This window comes from Perca flavescens, chromosome 4 (assembly GCF_004354835.1).
Source record: "Perca flavescens isolate YP-PL-M2 chromosome 4, PFLA_1.0, whole genome shotgun sequence".
Taxonomy (NCBI): Eukaryota; Metazoa; Chordata; class Actinopteri; order Perciformes; family Percidae; genus Perca; species Perca flavescens.
In genome coordinates this window covers 24,695,757-24,717,230 of record NC_041334.1, presented here as the reverse complement: position 1 = coordinate 24,717,230, position 21,474 = coordinate 24,695,757, and the positions used below count along the sequence as shown (strand labels likewise).

Here is a 21,474-nt window from a genome sequence, read left to right as displayed (position 1 = left end):
TACCTTAACAAATTATTCTGAACAAACTGATTAACGACGTTACCCAAGCAACCGTCAGTTTAAAAGAAAATGACTAACGTTAAGTTGGAATTGAAATAGTTCTTGTGATCTGCTAACACGTTGCGGTAGCCGATAGTTACCTTGGCAACCTATTTTGTTTATTATAAGCAAAACAACAATGATTTGTTAATACCTGACTGGGAAAATCCATCACCGACTCTTCCCCCAGTGGTGTTGGATAGCTGAGCACGCCGGACAGAGGAGGCAGGACAGCCAGTCTCGGGGAGCCCCGTTTTCTTATCTTGGATCGAAAGCACTAGCTAGCTAACGGTAACCATAAGGTAGTAGCTAAGTAACGCTAACGATATTACGCTAAAGATTTTAACGCTTTTCCATCAACAGTTATAAATCGATAGCAATTAAGCTAGTTAATCAGCAGTTTAACGTGTCTTTCCTCTAGTTTTTTTGGAATAGTCTAGCTGCAGTGTTGTGGTGATGTGTAGCGATATCTCAGCTGACTTTTGTTATTGTTTGTCGACTTTGCTGACAGAAATGAACGCGCTTTTTGGCCGCTTTCACAACTTCATCCTCCCGTTAGTGCGAGGGGCGGACGGTGTCTGCGCATGCACCTGTGGAAGGTAAGATACAATCCAGCTGTAATGTTACTGAATGAGTCCTTATATTGTGGTGAGTGAGACACACTCGCCGCTTATATTCCTAAACTTGCTTTAATCGCTTCTGTGAGTTGCTAAGCTAAGTGGACAGTGAGATCCAAAAAGGCTACTGCGATTCAAGAAGACTAAGTCACATTTAGCGTTTATTATGGCTCAGAATATGGATTTTCAGTGAGTTACTCACCCTCTGTGTGTTGGTGGGAGATGTTCAGACTGTGTGCTGCTGATGCATGATGATGAGGGATGGAGAACACCCACACCTGTTTGTTCCCTCTGGTTTCTGTGACTTTAGGTGGTGTGTGGTTGTGTTTAACCCGTGACCTGTCAAACCCCAGGGTTCATACAGGCCAACTGATGATGTCTCATCTGTGCTGCTGTTATAGACAATGTAATGAAGTTGCACTTACATTGTGGCATTATGGTGGTAAACCTTTACTTAAGGATACACCAATATATCAGCAATGATATTAGCTTATAACTGTTAAATTATCTTCAGCATTAAAAGTGTGTTAACAAAGTATTTCAAAGTTTGATGATTGTATTTTCAGGTAACATTGGTTCCTTGTGCTTTCTAGCAGAGGTTGGTCAGAAAACATGAATCATGGGAAAGGTGAAGGAATTTATGCTAAAAGCCCTAATCTGACTCCAATTGTATGGTCACTACACCCTGAATAGTGTTTGTTACTGGTAGATCAGAAAAATAAAACTCAGGATTCGTTCAGTTAAAGTTATATCAAGCTTTAGTGAAGAATGATATTGCAATCTACAAATACGTGTACACGGATCAGATACTTCAATACAGGTCTATTTTTCACCTAACAAACAGACAAAGATTCCCCCAGCATCTGATGCTGCTAAGTAAAAATCCTGAATTTTTTTATCCATTTCTGTCCCATCTTCTGGTGGTGCTGTCATCAGTTTGGATACAGTCCAGATCTTCTCGGCTCCAGCCGGCTCCTAACAATATGTAACACAATGCATGAAAACGTTACCTCGGCTTCTCCCATTCTCAGGTCAAAAGAGACAAGCTGTTATTCTTGGGATTTGAATATCTGTGCGTTCTTAATCTTCTGCAGACTTAAGGAGTTGCGTGAGAGCCGAGGTCATTTCCATACCCTGTGCTACATATCTCGCGCTTGCAAAACACTGCACCATTGTCGTCTCTGCCTCCTCCGGTCACAGGAGACCTTTTCTCAGTTCCCAATCATTCCCTGGGTGCCAATATCCCACACTCCCTTTATAATGTCTTATCACTTTAAAAACCAGATGGCCTCTCATAACCCAGAGAAGCAGAGACGACAAGGTCAGCTCATGAACTTTAAAGCCCCTCACTTTATTCTCACAAAATATATTCCAACAAAGGCAAATGTCATATTTTCAATTATTGTGGCTTTTGTTTAGGCTGTCATTTGCTAATTTATTTGATCTGCTTTGTCTGTTGCAGGCGTCAAGTCTATCATGTTATTTCATATAATGGGGCCCAGTCCATGATGGATTCCATAGAAAACTACGTTGTAAGTGACATCATAGTCCGGCAGGAGATTAATCTGGTAGTTGGACTGCTCTTGGGCCTCTGCATCAGTTTGTTGTTGCAGTGGCTGCTCGGACTTTGCCACTCACAGCTCAAATACTGGACTTCAAACCAAATAAAAGGTGAGTAAGAAGATGTCAACTGAAACTGAAGTTGCATGTGGGAAAGTTTGTGTTCCTATAGAAAGGCCCTTTGCAGTGATTATACAGTATATGAAACATTTATACTGTATATTTAAGCAATAGCATTCACGTAAGTGAAAGTTCCAGCCTGATGTCACAGCAAACTCATTCTTTGCTGGACAAAAATGGTTGCGTTTCTGGTCCGTGATGTATAGAAAAGAGCACACAAAAACCTTACCCCTAACCTGACCAAAAATAATTTTACATACCCTTCTCTACCTTCTAACTTATTTCCACTCTTCCTGTGATAATAGCTCTGAGTAACTGTCAGGAACCAAGCAAGAAAGGCAGAAGGACAAATGTGTAAAGAAAAATATTTCTTTAACAAAGTTCCACATTTTGGTAACAATAGACAAAAATGAATACATGTTAATATAACATAAGAAAATAGAGAAATAGCTAGAGAAGTTAGGGCCCAAGCAGAAAGGAATTCAACTAAGCAATAAAGAAACTAAAGCTTCAACCCAACACAGCCTAACCCTAACCAAACGGACCTACAGTATCTTCTAAATGACACACAAGGGGGTTATAGTGCTTTCCAATCCATTTACCTCGGAACTCGGAGCTGGGAATGATGTCACAGCCGAGTTGACTGCGATCGAAATCCAACTTCTGAGTACAAATGGAACACACTATTATATACACACATGACCAGGCTTCACATGTGGAGCCTAACTACATCCATATATTTCTTTCTAATGCCATCAAAATGAGATGTTTTCCCCCTCTCCTTACTATCCATGTAATTTATCCCACCCACTTGCACACACACAAACACAAATTTAAGAGCTTTTCACCAGCCCAATTTCCCTGTCTTTCTTTCCAGATGTGGATTTCTGGTCATGGATGCCCAAATTAAGTAACACAAGGGAGTTGTTCCGGGAGGACTCCGGGGGGAACATGTTGCATCCCGAGCAAGATGTGCACCATGATGTTAATGACCCATCAAGATAAAAATGTGGATTCAATTCAGTAGTTACTGCGTGTGCTTTCTTTCCAATAACTTTTCGTTTTCAATCTTGTGGTCTTCAGCCCCAACCGACACCGACTCAAGTGACATCGCTTGAAGCAAAGTATCAGATTTTGAGCAGCTCCCTCTGGAGCCACAAAGGTCTTTATACAACTTTTTTTTCACAAAGGCAGCCGTACTTCCCAAGACCTGAAATCAGACATTGATGTTTAATATCGGTGGAGTTCCCCTTTAACCAGTAAGATATTTAAGATCATTTTCAAATCAGGTGACCTTGTTGCATTGTTGTGAGAACACTGGAAATAACACTTTTGACAGGTTTACCTCGGGACCTCCAGTGCATACCACTTACAGGTTTTTCATTAAAGGAGTATTTCTTGCAGTTAACTGCTTAATGCTCAGTGCAACTGTTTGATGTTTTATAAATCAAGCTTAAATGGAATTACCAGATAGCTTGTTTTTATTTTTTTATGATAGTATATGAAGGCATCCGATAATGTCTGACAGGGAGATTTATCATGGGGCCTATTCTATACCAAGGACAACTTCATGCCCTTGATTTTGCTTTGTAGAAGCAGCTTCCTAAAGCCCTTGGCCATTACTGTGAAACATTGGAATCGGACGGGATCACTGCCTCATCCAATCTTAACCCCTCATCTCTGCTGGCTATGTATATTGTTGCTATACCCTGTCTTTCTTATTAAAGAAATATATACATATAGCATGTTATAAAAGTTTTGTAGGGTTATACAAAATGTTACCCCAAAAACATCAGAACGTCTACTGTACAAAACACAGATCCATTTAATCATTTCAACAGAGACATTCCACTGTGCACAACACTTATATACTTACAGACACACAGTCTGGTTCCCATGTAAAGTACACAATGTATACATTATATATTAGAATCAAAGAGTCTTTTGTGTTTTGTAAAGTTAATGGATTACCTGCTGAACTCATCTTCTGTCACAGACAAGTCAACAGACTTTTAGACATAAACTGACAGACTAGTTTAAGAGGCAGGACAGGACATTCATCTTTCTAATCCAGGCTGCCCCGCTGAGCAAATCTACAACTCAAACTGGAGTTCCGTCCTTTGGAGGAGAAGATCCAGTTTTTTCTTCCTTTTCCATCTTGCTCTCACTGTCAGTGGGGGCAGCGGGCTGGGCTAAACTCTCTACCTCTGTGGCAGCTTCTGCTTTGACAGCATCTTTACAGTCCTGTCCAGCTGGGGTGGCACTTTTGCCTTCTGCTGAGTGGTCGTTGTCTGAAGGAGGTGTTATATTTTCACCTGCTTGTTTCGAATTTATCTCAAGAACTGGAGCGATCACCTCCTGAGCCTCAGGTGCCTCACTGAGGGGCAGAGTAAAGCCCATTTTCCCCCCGCTGCCTGTCCCTCCAGCTGTGGGAGGTGTAAGGCTCTTGGCCTGAGCCTCGTCCTCTCCATGCAGCCAGTCCATCTTCTGAAGGTGTTGCTTGACAGCGTCGTTAACTCGAGCATCAATCATAGCCTCTGTTAGGACACCATCTTCAGAGGAATATGCTGCCGCCTACAAGAGAAAATGAGTCATCAACACACGTGTTTTGTAGATTCATTTACCTCCAGAAACTCAAAATCGGACTGTGAAATATAGCTTATTTATTCAAAATGACTACAGGAAACGTACCTGCCAAGCCACACCCAGCTTAGAGATCTCTCTTCCTGACATGCCCTCTGTCCATTTTGCTATTTCAGAGCACTTTTGACCATAGTCAAACTGTGCAAGCTTCATCCTCCTGCACACACGGACAGATGAGATGGGGACAAAGGTAAATTATTGTCCCACAGCCTGGATGCAATTTTCTATCTGACTTTGTTTTGTTGTTGACTGTGTTTTGGAGTTCCGTTCATTGCTTCCTGGCATGTGTGTGTGTAATGCTTCAGCCTCCATCACATATGTGACCTCACATATGTGTAATTACGGATTTAACTGGGTATAAATAATTGCAATATGAGGGGGGAGGATGTGCTGTGGGTTCTTTCTATTTCTTCTGCGAGTGTGGGTGAAGGTGGGGGGGGGGGGGGGGGTCTTGTGTGAGTTTTTTTGAACACATTTGGATGAAGTAATGTATGCTTATGTTTTATGTGCAATGCCTTGCCATGTTTTTTGTCCTCTCGACTGCCCAAGACAAATTTCTCCTGTAGGAGACAATAAAGGCTCCAGATGCCCAGCAGGATGTTTAATGGCTTTCATCTCAAAAGAGTCATCCTGTCACAGCCATGACTCAGCCCTCACTCTATCAAAATCTCTAAGAATGAACACATTTACATGCGAGTGTAAGACATGGCGGACTGGGCCTAATTACTGGTTTCAGTATGCATCCGTAGTGTGCAGTGGCTTGGTGCCCGATTCTAAGTGCTGTGTTGCTGAGTGGAGGTTGTACTCACTGCCTCCCTCCTGTGGCGGGCTCCAGCACATATTTGTCAAAGTACAACCGCACCAGCCTCTCTCTCTCGTCGGGACCCGGCAGAGCAAAATTCACTATTTCATCTATACGGTCGTTTATGGCCCAGTCAAACTGCTCTGGTTGGTTACTGGCCAACACCAGCATGAACCTGCCGGAAAAACACAGAAATCAAGCAGCTTTAAAGATGCGCAGTAGCCGAGGTTGTATAGGCAAGGTAAAATAGAGTGAAGATCATTGTACATTTGATTTGTACAGAATGTAAATAATTTTACTTGCTGCTCTGCTCTCCGGTGCGATACAAGAATGCATTCAAAGTGGCTCTGAGGTCTTCACTGATCTTCTCCTACAAAAAAAAAACAGAGTAAAGATTGCACGTTATGTAGTTAAAGATAAGTCAAGGAGAATATAAAAGGGTATGGAAATATGTTTTGAAACAAAATTATCCATGGTTCCTGGGAAATTGAATACATGTAGACTTACAGTGGATCTCTTGCGAAGGAATGCATCAGCTTCATCAACAAAAAGCAGAAGTCTGTAACAGGATCAAAACACATGATAGCCTTTATCTGTTGATATCATATCTGGAATGGACAGAATTGTTGTTGTTGGTAGATTTGTCCATCTGATATAATATTAGCCTACCCGCGTCGACTTGTGCCAGCCCAGTCAAACACTTTGTGCATGGCTGTCACACCATCACGGCCCATGGGTGCCACGTCACCACCAGTCATAATTGCGTAGTCCATCCCAGAATGCACTGCCAGCTTCTACTCGAATGAAAAAGAAATGCCTTAAGGTTAGACAAAGCTTCTTTTTCCCATATATGTGAATGTTTACATCGGTCATTGTTCAGTCCTGGGGTATACCTTAGCGAAGAGAGTTTTCCCTGTGCCTGGAGGGCCGTACATGAGGATGTTCCTGTACAGGCCATTGTTCTGCCTCGTGTTTCTTGTTGCTATGGCGATGTCACGTACACGCTCTTCCAGGGTAGGCTAATAAGACAGAAAAATGCAACTTTAAAAATGCATGCTGGTTACATGCATTGTAAAGGCTTTGTTGTCCACTTACACTGAGCACAACTCCCTCGAGGGCATCCTGAGGTTTGCTCTTCAGCCGTTTGGCCATCTAAATAGTTCAGAAGGAGGGAGAGAAAAAGTATAGTTAGCACGTTAAAATCTACAGTTAACAAAATAAGCAAAAAGGATCAATTGCTAATTAGCTACCTTGACTGGATGCTTGATTGCCTCTGCCACGGTGAATCGGGACGTTTCCCGCACCAGGGACGGCTTCCCGAGCCTGGCCTCGATGTAACGTCCCGCCACCGCTGTTGCATTTCGGGCAGAATAAACTCCCACAGCTAAAAGGGTCAGTCCTGCCACCTGGTGGTGTGATGGAACAGTTACACAATATTATAATAACATTAACTAATATTAAAATAACACATACTGTTCACGGGGAGGATGAGGAAAACTCAACCCAAAAGCCCAAACCATTTACATGTAAATGTATGGTTACTCTTTGTGCATAATAGGATGTCATCAATGGTGTAATACTAACAAATGCAAATATGTGTGATAGAAGGATTTTAATGTTGGTACTTTTATTTAACAGCAGTATGACCATTTTTTGTTATGGGCGGAATTTGTGGGCACTCAAAGATATGTGATGTGTTTACCCAATCAGACAGAAGGTACCAGTCTTAGAGACTAGACCTTTATGAACAAACTTCAGTTGGAGTGAACTAGAGGCATCTGTATATCTTTAAACTAATTGTTTAATGTCCATCCTAACATCAGTGGCAAATTCAGCTCTTATTATTATTATGAATTCATAATATAATCATTCAGTAAACTGATTGTGGATGGAAACCGAAATCTCACCGTGGCTGTGACTTTGTCCCAGTCTGAAACAAAGGTCCTGAATCCTTCTCCAAACACAGCGCCTGCAGTCCTAAAATTAAATACACGTCAACTGTCAGCCCACCATTTGGGCGTTTACAAGATTCAACTGTCAACTTGTTACTTAACATACAAAACTGAAAACTTCTACGATAAGATAAGACAGACTATGGATAGAACTTTATTTATCCTGAGTGGGAACTGCGGTTATTTACTGGTATTTATTTCAGTTTCGACTAGTTGAATGATTCAGGACACCAAGAACCATCAATACAGTTCATCTAACCCTCACCATCTATACTACAGTGTGAAATCTTATTGAGTCAGTGGGTCTTACTTTATGGACTCCAGAACAGTCTGTCTGTGTTCTGCAGCCTTCAGACGGATTTGCTCGCGGATTATATCGGCGTTCTCTCGCTCCACGCGGCCCCGTGCTTTAGACTCGGCCTCTATACGCAGGAGCTCGTTCTTGTGCCTCAGCTCCATTTCGTGCTCTATCGTCGCTATTAAAACCATGACACACACAAGTACATCAATCACTGCTCAACATCTTCCAAAAGATTCTGTCATTAGCATTATATAGTGCTATACCTTTCCTCATGGCCTCCTGTTTCTGTACAGACTCCTCCTGTTTGCGAAGGTTCTCCTCGTTCAGGGCTTGCTGTTGGAGAAAAAAACATTATGATACGGAGTCTCATTTTAAAGATTATGTTTTGGGCTTGTATTGCCTTAAAAAAAAAAATGCTTGGGGGGGGGGGGGGCCTTGTTTGGTATCGAAACCCGGGCCATTTCAGTAAGGACTTAGCCTTGGTACATGGGGCGCACGCTCAATCAAGTGAGCTACCAGGGTGCCCCGCTGTGTCTCATTTTATTTTGAAATATGTAGGAGATAACCTCACCTGTTGTCTTAGTTGGTCCTCATATCGCTGTCTGGCCAGTTTATCTTGATACTGAGCTCTCTGTAGCAGAAAACAACCAATTGTCACTATTCAACTCAAACTGGTCTCGCTCACTGCGGCAGCATACTTCCAATTGTTTTTAATATACTTAAAGAAAAGGAAAAGTATTTGCTGTTCTTACCGCTTGATGCTGCTTGGTCTCCTCATTAACAGTTTTCCTCCTCTCCTCTCCCTGGATTCGGATCTGGTCGCCTTTGAGCTGCTCAACTGCTGCTTCATATTCCTGTTACAGAGGCGCACAAAAGGATGCAAAAATCTATTAAACCGCCCCCCCTTTTTTTTTTTTTTTTTTTTTTAAGTTAGTTTTGGCATTTTCAGCCTTTATTTTGACAGGACAGTTGAAGACATTAAAGGGGAAAGAGAGGGGGAATGACATGTAGCAAAGGGCCGCAGGGTGGAGTCGAACCCGAGCCCCTTGTGTCTCTATATATTAAACCCAGTTAACACACTGCTGAACATTTTAATACATTGCAACTGCACGATTGACTGGGTCTTCAAAAAACATCATCCACATGTCAAAAACATCAACAATGACATTAAACTTCAATATATAGTCATTATTTGACCAAGTAAATAACTTCCACATTGTAAACTACATACTCGACTGGTCTAATGCGGAAACAATTCTGATGGACGTATTGCAGCACAGAGTAAAAATAGAGATTTGAAGTATCCATACTCAGTGCAACTCTACTACATCTCTCAGAACCATTATCCATCCAGTAACACGACATGATTAGTATCATATTCTTTAGTTGATGTAGCACTGTCGAAATCAACTTAATTATCTGGAAAAGCACTGGTGTCCTGCAGCAGATGAAGAGAGAAGCAGTAGTTTAGTACGTGTGTGTCTGCTGTACCTTCATTTTGCTCTGATATTCCATCTGAGTGGACTGCTCCTGCATTCGAGCCAAATCCAGAGCTTCTTTGGCATGTCCTGAATGGGGGTGAGAGGAGAGAGGCACTGAAAAGATGTGATGGCTTGGAACATGGAGATTTTCAGTTATCAATGTAACATGATGGTCTGTGAATCCTGACAGATGTGTCACTAGTCTCTCTTTCTACTTCATCTTGCTAAAACGGTAATGGGACATGCTTAAATCATAAGCACAAAACAAGATACACTCCGTGAGCATGTATGTGGAACAAGTAGAATTTGGGATTTGGAAGCCAGATTGCAAGGTGATGACCTTTGAACACGGTCTAGTAGATTGAATGAAGGTGATAGAAACACAACGTCGTTCGCATAAGCAAACAACAATTTTAGAAAGATGAAATTACATGTATATATGTACAGATGCTGGCCAGGGAGTGTGGGCCTCACTAAGCCGTAGCATCACTGAAGCGACCACCACCATGAACCAGAGAGGAGCTGGATGCTGGAGCATCAAGACTTTCTGTGTGTAGTAGCCTAACTAATGTTGTTATAATCAGGTGAATCCTCTGCTGAGCTAACAGGCCGTGCAGAACAAACTTACGGGACTTGTCGAGCTCCTTGGCCGCCTGAGCAGCTCGCTCCAGCCCGGTGGGATCAAAGTTGCTCCATTTGTCCTTGGCTTTATCTCCTCCACCGCTGGACCCTCCGGCCGGCGGCGGCGGCGGCGGCGGTGGAGGCTGAACCGGGAGACCAGCAGGCACTTCAGGCTGCCCCTTGTTCAAGCCGAAAAGCCACGACATTTTAACGACAATAAATGAAGCACAGTTACGCCGGTTCTGTGTGGAGCGAGAGGCAGCTGCTGCTCCAGACCTGTCACTGCACTTCCCCTACACGCGTGTCATGCCGCAATCTTCTGCGCAGGTGCAACGGAGTTTACAGGTTTGTTTGAATAACTGCAACGACGATTGGCTGGTAACAAGTACTCCTTCTTCTCATTGGCTGTTCCAACAACCGTCTTCAGCAGAGGTCATTCATATAGTCCCACCCAAAATCGTATGGTAGCCGCAGAGGGTCATAATCGGTCATAATAGATGCAATTCACAGGAAAGGACTGGTTTTCGTTTGGTTGCATCAGGCTGTTGGTGCGGTGTGTGTGCTTTATATCTCAGTGTCTAGCATGGAGCATCCATCAGGAATAAATGTTGACTGGAGGAATGTTTAGACTTCAAACCTGGGTGTTCTTCTCAAATATCACTGCTGGTAGATAATTGTGTCCTTGTGTTCTCTAAGAGTGTGAGACTGTGCATAGTGGCTCATGGCTATGAGAACATTTGTGTAGTATTTGTTTGACATAGCAGCCAACATGTAGGCTGCAAACGACTAGTCTAGAATAAAGTATTTCTCAAAATCACATCCTTGTCATTTATTCACTGTATAACACAATGCCATACACAGTCCTATATATTTATCTTTATGTATCTATAGTTTAGTTTTACTGTTTATTTACTTTTTGTTTACTTCCTATATTTAGCTAAAAGTTTGTTATTATACTGTATTTTTATACCTCTTTATTTTCTATAAGTGTTTTGTAAGCTGAAATCTGCTGCTGGAAATCCAATTTCCTTGCGAGAGTCATCCCAAAAGGATCAATAAAGAGAAGTCTAAGTCTTAACATGTAATTTAACATTTAGAATCAAGAAACAAGGACAAATTATATACCAAAAATGTTTAATGAATGAATATTTTAAGAGGACAACATTGCCACAACAAATGGTAAAATATATATTTACATAAAGACGAAAGCTTGAGGTCATTCTTCTTCTCAAGCTCCAAAAAAACCCCTCACAATCAGCATCAAATCATAAATTAACAAAAGGTTGCACATGCAAACACAGGGAAACTTGTGGAAGTTGATAAATCACATCCTCTATCTCGTTACTGGAGGTAACGTGGCGGACTCTAGTGAAGTATTTTGTACACAGCACTGTTGCCGGAAATGTCTGGCACACACGATAGAGGTGTTGGATTGAAATCAGTGACCGAGCAGAAGCAGGGCTATCTGTGGACAAACCCTTGCTATTATGTTTAATGTCAGCTGCCATCTTGGATTATGATTGTATCCTTGACATAAGAGTGCACAATTTCCAAAAATATTCTCTAATCTACTATAAACTTTACTTGATATAGGTCACCTGAAAATTTGTTACAAGTGGATGTAGGGGTTGCCCATTGCCAGCATTGTCAGCAAGGGAAAAGGCATGAACTTGTCAAATCTGTTTTCGTGGATGCACTGCTTTTGGACAACACAATCGCAGCAGGGGTGCATGGCGGGTAGCATAGTAAGGGGAGAAACCCTCCTTCAAGGTCAGGGATCAAGGCACTGCAACAGTTATCATCTGTCCTCTTGGAGTGTCCTTGAGCAAGATATTGCATCCCTTTTCTACTTCAGTGACATTGCTCTGTTGGTAACCATTTAAAATCAGTGTGGGACTAACCCAAGTGAGACTCCATGTCAACTTGTTTATACATGGTGCAGGCAAAGAGACATAGGCCTGGCTGTGCATCACGTCATGGTCTCTCTGATCAGCTATCAGTCCACACTTTTTCAGCCACATATATGGTCATCAGACTCTGGTGTCAAGAAAGGTAATTTATGTGGGTCGTTCAGCATGGAGCAGCCCTGGTATTGTGAGCAATGAAAAAATAAATGAAGTAATTTAACAAAATTAACCTTATATTATGTGAAAGATACTAAGATGAAGTGACAACTGTAAAGCAAGGAGGTGAATGTGTGCCTGACTGACTCATGAACAGCGCCAGAATCCAAAAACCACACAACTGTAAATCTGTTACTGCAGCAAGTCCTTCACTGTAGCAAAACAATACGGGAGAAGACACCAGAAGGCTCCTTGCCGTCACCCAACGCTGCATGGAAGCCTTCCTGTTGCCGAGCCTGCGCCAGCTTTGCGAGTGAGAGGAATGTCCGAGGTTCCGTGATCGCCAGATCGCTGATCACACGTCGGTTGAGCTGAACGCTGGTCTGTATGGAAGAAGAGAGGAAATATGTCACATAGGGATAAAGTGAACAAACATCATAAAGAATGTAGAGAGGACTGGTGCAATACTGTAACATTCAGCACAACTAACCTTGGTGAGGTTGTGCATAAGAGCGGGATACTTCATGCCGTGCTCTCGTGATGCTGCTGCAATGCGTGTGATCCAGAGCTGAAGAAATAAGAGCACGACAAATACAATAAGTTATATTGATTACTTTGCTCAATTAAATACAAAATTATTCTTTGCAAGAATCAACCAATGTCGACTTGTCATCCATAGAGTGACTTTTCCTTTATTGTATTATTTAAATTTGAAGGATGTTTAGGGCCCCAGAAGAGGTAAACAAATATCCAGTAAAACACAACCTATTGTGCAAGAAATATGTGGTTTCCTTAAGCATCCCTTTAATCATTTTGAAACAGTAAGTACACAATATCAACTGACTATTACTACTCTTTGATATGTTTTGGTTGTATTTGTGTACCTTTTTAATATGTATGTAATGTACCCAGGGCTCCTTGCAAAGTACTGAGGGGATTATCCTGGTGAAATAAAGTACATAAGAGAGCAGCACAGGGCTGAAAAACTGCTGCACAGTGACTGTCTACACTACAGCATTCTGCAGCTGCTTCACATATTGTGGTTTGGTAAAATACAATGCCCCCCCACCATTCCCAAAGACTCCCTGCAGGTGAGGCATACTTGTTCCTATACTGAGAACGGTAGCATGGGTTACATAGTAGCTAGAAGCTCTTTTTCGGATATTACAAATTAAATCTCACTGAGAGACTGCAGCCTGTGTGCCAGCCATGTGTTTGTTGTTATAGAGGACATTTGTATTTGACGAGTGTCTCACGGTTCTCATGTAGCGCTTCTTGAGCCTCCGAGCTGTAGTGGCGTAGACAAAAGCTCTCCTGACCGCCTTCACAGCCAGACTGTAGCAGCGGTTCTTTCTGCCTCTGAAGTGCTGTTGGAGGAACCGACAGGAAGGATGACTGACACAAAATGATTATCATTATGCTATTAATATTAGAGTAAAATTATGAGGCATCTTTCTAACCGAATCCAACAACATGGACCATCTCTACACAGCAGAACAATATAGCAAATGACTCACTGATTTTTATTTTAAAGATGTAACTACCAGACAAATTTCAACATGACAAGAATCACAACATTTTGACAGCATGGAACAGCTTAGCCTCTTCATTCCAGTAAATAGTCGTGGCCTTACCCGTGCATGTTTGAGAACTTCTTGAACTTTCCAGTATCTGTCAGGTCCACGACTTCTGATCAAACAAGACAACGTCAGAAATACCATGTCTGTTCTTCAAGTGAACGACTTCACCACAATGTCCTTTTTAACAGGATATAAATACTATTTAAATGACCTTAGCCCAGCTCCACCAGTAAAGAGACTCTGTTATGTGAGTTCAATTCCACACACGCCGTGTTACGAGTACGACTGACTGCACTGGGTTCGCTTGATTTAGAAGCCCGGACATCTTGTGACCTCTGCTCCGCCCGGGTTTTGTTGACATAAAAAAGGCAAGAAAAATATCATGATAGTTAAACCTTATTTTTTACAGTCTATGGGGTAAACAAACTCAAAGGAAATACAACTCAAAAAGTTCAAATAAACCACAAACATTTCACTTTTATTCTTCTGCCTCATTATACAGTCTTGTACAGCCGAGGGACGCTAGTCAACAAAACACGCGCTCCCACCAGAGCAGTGACGCGGCCACGGAGTTGTATGCTGGGATAGCAGGCGCTGGAGGTCAGAGAAACTCCAAAATGTCGGTTGCTGGTCTTACGTCCTTGGGCCGCTGTGGTCTTTTGGCGTTCCGCTCCCCCGCAGGACTGGTGGTATGTTGAAAAGTCTTTTCAGTAATCAAACAATTTCAATCAGCCGATATTGTCATTTTCAGTTTCTGTCCTCGCTTTTCTCAGAGTTACGTGACAACATAGCGGAGGGCTCCGTCTATGCTCTGAACTTCCTGTTACGTAGTCCAGTTAGCTACTAGCTACTAGCTAGCCCGGCTAGACCTTACTGTTAATTGTAATTGTACTGACACAACAATAACGTTTTAAACGTCTTCATTTCTTCTTATTGGCTGGTGTGTGTTTAGCTTAATCTGTAGACAATTAAAATCCACGTAAACACCCGATATGGCAGGAAACGAGTAAAATAAGGTGTAAACATGGTTCATCTTATTATAGTAACGTTAACATTACCTAATGTATATTATTATAAAACAGAAATCTGACACACTTTATGTACAGAATTCAGTCAAAAATAATCAACCAGACAAAATGTATTGAAAATGTATAATACCTTTTTATAATAGTATAGCCATGTTTAGCAAACACGTCATAAGATCATGAGTGATGATGACCGATACATAAACAATCAATCATGATTATTTTGTAATTTTGAATTTTCTGTGCTTTAACGAAAAAAAATAAAAAATGCTTTACGATCACTGATGTCGCAGTGGTTTAGGCTTAGTGTTAAGCCATGTAGAGTGACAGTAGAGTGCCAAAATTAACATGTATTTTCTCCCCTTGTCCCTGCTGTCAGGCGGTGCGGTATGCTCAAACAGCAGCGGCTCCAGCAGCTCAACCCAGAATAAAGAAGTTCCAGGTGTACAGATGGGACCCAGACACTCCAGGAGACAAACCACGCATGCAGACCTACGACATCGACCTCAACACGTAGGTGCTGCAGCTATTCCCTCTGCCATGAGGAAGCCCAGTGCTGTATGTGCAGCAGTGCATCAATCTGTTATTATTGATTTGCTACTTAAATGTGCAACAAGATGTGCTGATATCCATACATGATGGATGAGTTTATTCCATTGCCACTTGTTAGAAAAACGGGGAGATTGAGTTTAAAATTAATTGACACTTGCCGTCCAGTCAGAAACAACCATTATCTGTGAACATTGTGTATAGATTTTAAAGTTTTTATTAGTAAGATGTGAAGTGGACTCTGACTCAGAGGACAGACAAAACTCTGCTTATCTCTTATAATGCATACTTGTAAATATGGCTATTTTTTGATAGCATTGCTATTAGCTAATCATTTGCACTAGTGGAGGCTTATCTTTTAGTGAAGTTCAAACCAGTAATCAAGCACGTGCTAACAGAGGGCATTATTAATGAACTGTGAAAAGCCTTCAAGTAGATTTAACTTGGGTGGCTCTGACAGATGGCATATTTCCAATCCTCTTCCTTCATCTGTTCTCTAATCAGCTTGGGGAAACTCTCAACTCACTTCTGTCAACATGACGCCGCAGCCAAAAGAGTCCAATACTAAAAAATGCTCTTAGGCCATAACATCTGTCAGGATGTTCTTCTTGGACAAGTCAAACACATCCGAGATGTCCCTTTTTACACTTCCATTTCTTGACATTCTGTCCTCGCGGACTTGTTTTGTTCTTCTTCATGTAGTTGTGGCCCAATGGTTCTTGATGCCTTGATCAAGATCAAAAATGAGATGGACTCCACTCTGACCTTCCGCCGCTCCTGCAGAGAAGGTCAGTAACATGGAGGCCAGAGGAAAACAATTTACAAGATGAAACGATAATTAAATGTGTAAAATAATAATTCTGTGTATATAGTAGTAGTAGTCAATTAATATTAGAACAAACCACAAAAAGTCTCAAATTATTCCGTTTGTTTTGGTGCAGCCTACATTTAGTAAAGGTCAAGTAGTTAGATTTCTCTTCAGAAGTTGAAGACAACTCCAGTTTATTTAAGGCAGTATACCAAAGTTTGCTCTGTAGATTATTTTTAAAGTTCATGCCAACTACAGGTCCTTCAACCATGAAAGAGAATGCTGCACTCTCTCCATTTTACTATTTTTGGGGTCCACATTACTCTTCTTTTCCCAATAAAACATGTCATTATGCTAGAATAACAAAATACTCATGTCCAGTATTGTGATAAAAAAGTGTTTTTGTCTTCACATTATCCTGTCTTAGAAATTCTATAAAACCTCTTATTTTGTTTAAATTAAGGTATTTGTGGATCCTGTGCAATGAACATTAATGGAGGAAACACACTTGCCTGTCTTGACAAGATTGACACCAACATTAGCAAGCCAACTAAGATTTACCCTCTGCCACATATGTATGTGGTCAAGGATCTGGTACCTGTGAGTAAATATACAATCCATTTCTATTTTTGTGAAAATGTTTTTGACGACTTTTCGTATGTGAGCAGCGCGCTAGCGTTCCATCATCCAATGCACAACACACAGACTCCACCCCCGGCTTTGGTACAGCTGTCTGTCAGCAGCATCTCCTAGGGAGCTGAGTGGACAGTAAGTAAGTCAAGTTTATTTGTGTAGCGCTTATCACAGACAGAGTCACAAAGTGCTTCACAGGCCAAATAAATACATAAATTAAAACAAATTGATAATCATAAAAAGCACAATAAATCACAGTAAATCATAATAAAACACAAAATCATAAGCTATTACATATTAATACAGTCAACAATGTGGCTAAATAACAGCAGCTGCCTTCACCAGGCTGACAGACGGCAGAAATTTACTGAACTAAAATAGTTTTTATGTCGGGCTCATGGGAAGAAATCAACAGTGTTTGCATCGATTAATTGATCTTATTTCGCCACCCACCATAGCAATTGAGGGGAATCTGCCTGTAGTAAAACAGACACATTCACAACAGACAGACTTGGGAGTAGGGCTAGGCGATATGAAGGAAATCAAATATCACGATATTCTTGACTAAATACCTTGATGTCAATATTGCGACGATATTGTAGGATTGACAATTGGTGTTTTAACAAAATATTATTTACACAATGAGATTTTTGATAATCATCAGAAATGTCGATTTAGTGACAAAGTGTGTAAAGGCAAATAATAGAACAGCTAGAACAGTCTGGTACGCTACATCACTTTACTGTAATGCAGCCTTTAAAACCAGTAAAGACAACACTTATGCCATATTACGATTTTACGATATCCAAAATCTAAGACGATATCTAGTCTCCTATCACAATATAGATATATTGCCCAGCCCTAACTGGGAGGCTTTCTCAATCAAAGTAGATAAGGTTAGGTTCGAAACACGTATACAGACGGATATTTGTGTGATTTTAAACTGCTGTCTATGCAGATTACCCTTCACTAAACGTAACAAAAATGCTTTTGACTTCAAGTGTAAAAAAACAAATGCCGGGGCCTTCGTGAGACACCCGTCTCACAGCGCCAGTGTGGATAAATACATTTTTAAAAATGGAAGTGTATCTGTTCCGTGAGACGAATGACTGATGGGCGTCAAAAAACACTGTTAGTGGATGTCGGCCGTAAAGAGCATTGACACACAAATCCAGTTTTTCTTTATGCATTTTCAGATGCATTTTAAAAAAGGTTTTATTCTCAAATGTGTATGCTGACTGAATCCTTGAATGTACTATTGGTTTGCAGGACATGAGTAACTTCTACGCCCAGTACAAGTCTATTGAACCCTACCTGAAGAAGAAGGACGACTCAAACGAAGGGAAAGAGCAGTACCTGCAGTCTGTGGAGGACAGACAGAAACTGGTACACCTGTTTTTTTCTTTTTCTTGGATCAAACATTGAAGTGCATCATAAAAGTCACATGAAAATAAAAAGCATTCCTTCCTTTTGTCCTGTGTAGGACGGGCTGTATGAATGTATCCTGTGCGCCTGCTGCAGTACCAGCTGCCCCAGCTACTGGTGGAATGGAGACAAATACCTTGGGCCTGCTGTGCTGATGCAGGTGTGTGTCTGAGCACATAAACATTTAGGAATCACTTGATTGAAATCTTAATCGGCATGGAAAAAAAACCTGAAAAACCAGACAGATGAAGAGTTTATGGGTTCCATCCTGTTGTCTCTCAGGCGTACCGTTGGATGATTGACTCGCGAGACGAGTTCACAGAGGAGCGTCTTTCCAAGCTGCAGGATCCTTTCTCCCTATATCGCTGCCACACTATCATGAACTGCACCAAGACCTGCCCCAAGGTAACCTGTCGGCACACATCTGCAGCCACTTGCACACCACAGCTTATGTATGTCTTGTGACCTTGAAATGCAGACATGTGCCGTTTGCAGTGTTGTGCCTGAACGCGTTCATTGAACGATAGTTCATGAACTCGTTCATATTTTGGGCGAACGTGAACTGAGCGTACTGTATTACTGCCTGATGAACGTTACTGTGAACTCGTTCATTCTGGTGTCTGTGAACGGCACGCTCTTTCAGTTTAACTTCGTTCAATAGGGTGCCAGATTTCTATAGAGCCTTCCAGGTGAAAACCCAGCTAAACACCGTAAACCGCCCTTAATATGTAGCGCAGGGGTGTCAAACTCAACTTCACTAAGGGCCACACTTGGAAATAAGAATCCCATCAGGGGGTAGACATGTAGAGTTTGACATGCTTTTATTTAATCTAAGTCAAATATATTTGACTGTATTATTGCATGTCTCATATACCTTTCTCACTTAGTTATGTCAACATAAAGCCCTAAAAAAAAAAAAGTTCCTTAGCCATCAGAGAGTTTTGCAAATCAAGCAAAACAATAATTAAATTTTTTTCACAGCCTAAATATGATAACTCTCTGCTTCTGTGGGAATTCCTGAGTCTCAAAGTCGGCAAATCTGCCAAATTCTGCTTCGAGTGTCGACTAATTAGAGTTTGAAAAGAGTTTCCCGTGTGTTTGGTTTCTGTGCACAACTAGGCGGGCCAAAATCTATTGTGAACCTAAATTGATATGCGGGCCGGATCAAAACTTGCGAGGGGCCGGATTTGGCCCGCGGGCCTTGAGTTTGACACATGTGATGCAGCGGAAAAAAACACCCAATCTGGCAACACCAGCCACCAGTGTCGCACCGCTGCGTGCGTCATCAAAGCAAAAAGCAGCGTGGAGGCATCGTATGATCATTTAAACGTAAAAAAAAAAAGGTCGGTGAGGATGCAAAAAATCTGACATTTCTGGGCAAACTTTGCCCCCCCGGCTTTCAAAAAGAAAATCCGCACTTCAGTCACATCCACAGCAAACCTGAAACGGCATATTGAACTGATTGGATGTGAAGATGAAATCTGATACATAGTTTCAGTCTTAAAACTGATAAAATAATTGCTGTCTGTGGTTCTATGGTTCTGTGGCAATAATTTTGAAAAATAATAGCTCGCACCAACATATGGAAAAAAAGAACTATGAACTAGTTCAAAATTTTGAAGTATGAACTGAACTAGTTCATTGTAAAATTTGTGAACTGAACTTTGAACTTCATGTAGAAAGTGAACTTTCCCAACACTGGCATTTTCTTACTGCTCTTTCCTCTGTCTGTCTGTCTGTCTGGTCTTCATTTTAGGGCCTGAACCCAGGAAAAGCAATAGCTGAGATCAAGAAGATGATGGCCACATACAAAGAGAAGAAGGTGGCTTCTGTCTGAAACCTCAGTTGTTCTCTTCTCCAACTTTTCCCTCCATGATGAAGTTAAATATTGATTAAAAAAAACATTTATTATATTAGTATATTGATGCTTTTTTGAGGTCGGAATGGCCAGTACACCAGTCAGCTTAACCACCACCACCACCACCACCACCACCACACTCTGCAGACTGCAGTCAACTGTAATGGAAATGTATGTGTGTGTGTGGTTGGAGGACTTGGTGTTACATAAACGCACATGTACAGGATGAATGCACGAGAAAGTCTGTGTGTTTGTGTGTGTCTTACATGTACCATAACAGAGGTATTTAACGCTACTGTGTGTGTGTTTGTGCAATTGGGAGATATGTCGCTGCTTATTAAAGTAAAAAGGAGAAGGTTTCTTGTGTGTAAAATTTTTTTTTTAGCTTGCTGCTTTTCAGCGGTTGCTTCCTTTAAAGACCTACAGTGTATATGTTCCCTCAGATCGTCCAACATACCAGCAGCAGTCCTTTTTTTGATTTGGAAATAAATAGTTGAAATACCTGCAGCTGTTTTCGGTGGTTATTTAAAGTCCCTAGTGTTGCTACACAGTTCCACGATGGGTAGCAGTTAGTGTCCATAGATGTCACTGTTGTGCAAAGGCTCAAATGAGTCGCACCATCTACGATTTCATCACGTTAATGAGTTTAGTTGAAGACTTCTTTTTTTATCGTTTTAGTTCAGGTTGTTGCATTCTTTTAAAGTGCTTTAATTTAAAAAGTCACTTATAGGCTACTGTAGATGTTTGTGTCTCACAGGCAAGACATCTGCTTAGACCCGAAGCAAACCTTTAAAGCCTATATGTGGAAGAGGACATTTTAGTTTAGCAGTCTGGAGCATAGAAATAGAATAGGCTACATCTTATTTTATTTCTAAGGTCTGGACTCTTGTTGATGCATGAGCTTTAAGTTTTATTGTGTTTATACAATGGAGAAAAAAAACAACATTTTATTTATTTATTTTCGGGAGATGTCACGCCAGACACCCTGTTCGAACTACAAATATATACTTAAGTGGACCATAGGCTCAATCATCATTGTGCTACCTCCTTCAGATAGTGACTCGAGGCCTACCAGTCATTTATTGAAATAATTAGGCTTACATGTAATCAATTAAGACAAAAATAATGACAATAAGTATGAAACATAATACATTCAATTGTTTTTATAGCGCTTTTCTAGACACTCAAAGACGCTTTACAGTTTTGGTTACAAAAGGTTATATGACAGACACTGTAGGTTACATAGACTAGGCTACATATGTGATTTTGCTATTGTGTTTAGATATAGTTAACGCATCTCAGCTCCTGCTGACATGTTGGTATTCACATAGGTCACCTGGTCACCTATAGCAACAGGTGATAGCAGTGATTCGGCAACCAGCAGCAGCTACTAATGT

The 21,474-nt window shown here is 41.2% G+C and overlaps 4 protein-coding genes across 5 annotated transcripts; 2 read left to right on the top strand and 2 right to left on the bottom strand.

The window, feature by feature from the left end:
* The first annotated feature begins 3 nt into the window (after nucleotides 1–3).
* On the top strand, nucleotides 4–3,362 carry LOC114553884 (transmembrane protein 240). 2 transcript variants are annotated; one of them, XM_028575320.1, is made up of 4 exons: nucleotides 4–330; nucleotides 551–638; nucleotides 2,119–2,327; nucleotides 3,214–3,362. In XM_028575320.1, the coding sequence occupies exons 2-4, from the start codon at nucleotides 553–555 to the stop codon at nucleotides 3,339–3,341; spliced, it is 423 nt and encodes a 140-aa protein (XP_028431121.1). In that variant the 5' UTR covers nucleotides 4–330; nucleotides 551–552; the 3' UTR covers nucleotides 3,342–3,362. The 2 variants fall into 2 exon arrangements, with proteins under 2 accessions (XP_028431121.1, XP_028431120.1); XM_028575319.1 differs by having other exon boundaries at nucleotides 4–341.
* Nucleotides 3,363–4,138: 776 nt separating this feature from the next.
* Nucleotides 4,139–10,529, bottom strand: atad3 (ATPase family AAA domain containing 3). The gene is made up of 16 exons (XM_028575275.1): nucleotides 10,144–10,529; nucleotides 9,526–9,602; nucleotides 8,787–8,888; nucleotides 8,606–8,665; nucleotides 8,298–8,367; nucleotides 8,044–8,209; nucleotides 7,689–7,758; nucleotides 7,032–7,187; nucleotides 6,877–6,933; nucleotides 6,675–6,800; nucleotides 6,451–6,575; nucleotides 6,289–6,340; nucleotides 6,081–6,151; nucleotides 5,789–5,956; nucleotides 5,028–5,136; nucleotides 4,139–4,910 (listed from the first exon to the last, which is right to left on the bottom strand). Exons 1-16 carry the CDS (start codon nucleotides 10,340–10,342, stop codon nucleotides 4,437–4,439), a joined length of 2,082 nt encoding a protein of 693 aa, XP_028431076.1. The 5' UTR covers nucleotides 10,343–10,529; the 3' UTR covers nucleotides 4,139–4,436.
* Nucleotides 10,530–11,253: 724 nt separating this feature from the next.
* Nucleotides 11,254–14,121, bottom strand: mrpl20 (mitochondrial ribosomal protein L20). Its single transcript, XM_028575318.1, has 4 exons — nucleotides 13,834–14,121; nucleotides 13,456–13,566; nucleotides 12,690–12,767; nucleotides 11,254–12,582 (listed from the first exon to the last, which is right to left on the bottom strand). Exons 1-4 carry the CDS (start codon nucleotides 13,918–13,920, stop codon nucleotides 12,409–12,411), a joined length of 450 nt encoding a protein of 149 aa, XP_028431119.1. The 5' UTR covers nucleotides 13,921–14,121; the 3' UTR covers nucleotides 11,254–12,408.
* A 200-nt stretch (nucleotides 14,122–14,321) lies between these two features.
* On the top strand, nucleotides 14,322–20,580 carry sdhb (succinate dehydrogenase complex, subunit B, iron sulfur (Ip)). The gene is made up of 8 exons (XM_028575302.1): nucleotides 14,322–14,468; nucleotides 15,184–15,317; nucleotides 16,056–16,141; nucleotides 16,625–16,761; nucleotides 18,064–18,180; nucleotides 18,278–18,379; nucleotides 18,502–18,624; nucleotides 19,976–20,580. Exons 1-8 carry the CDS (start codon nucleotides 14,397–14,399, stop codon nucleotides 20,054–20,056), a joined length of 852 nt encoding a protein of 283 aa, XP_028431103.1. The 5' UTR covers nucleotides 14,322–14,396; the 3' UTR covers nucleotides 20,057–20,580.
* Nucleotides 20,581–21,474: the final 894 nt, after the last annotated feature.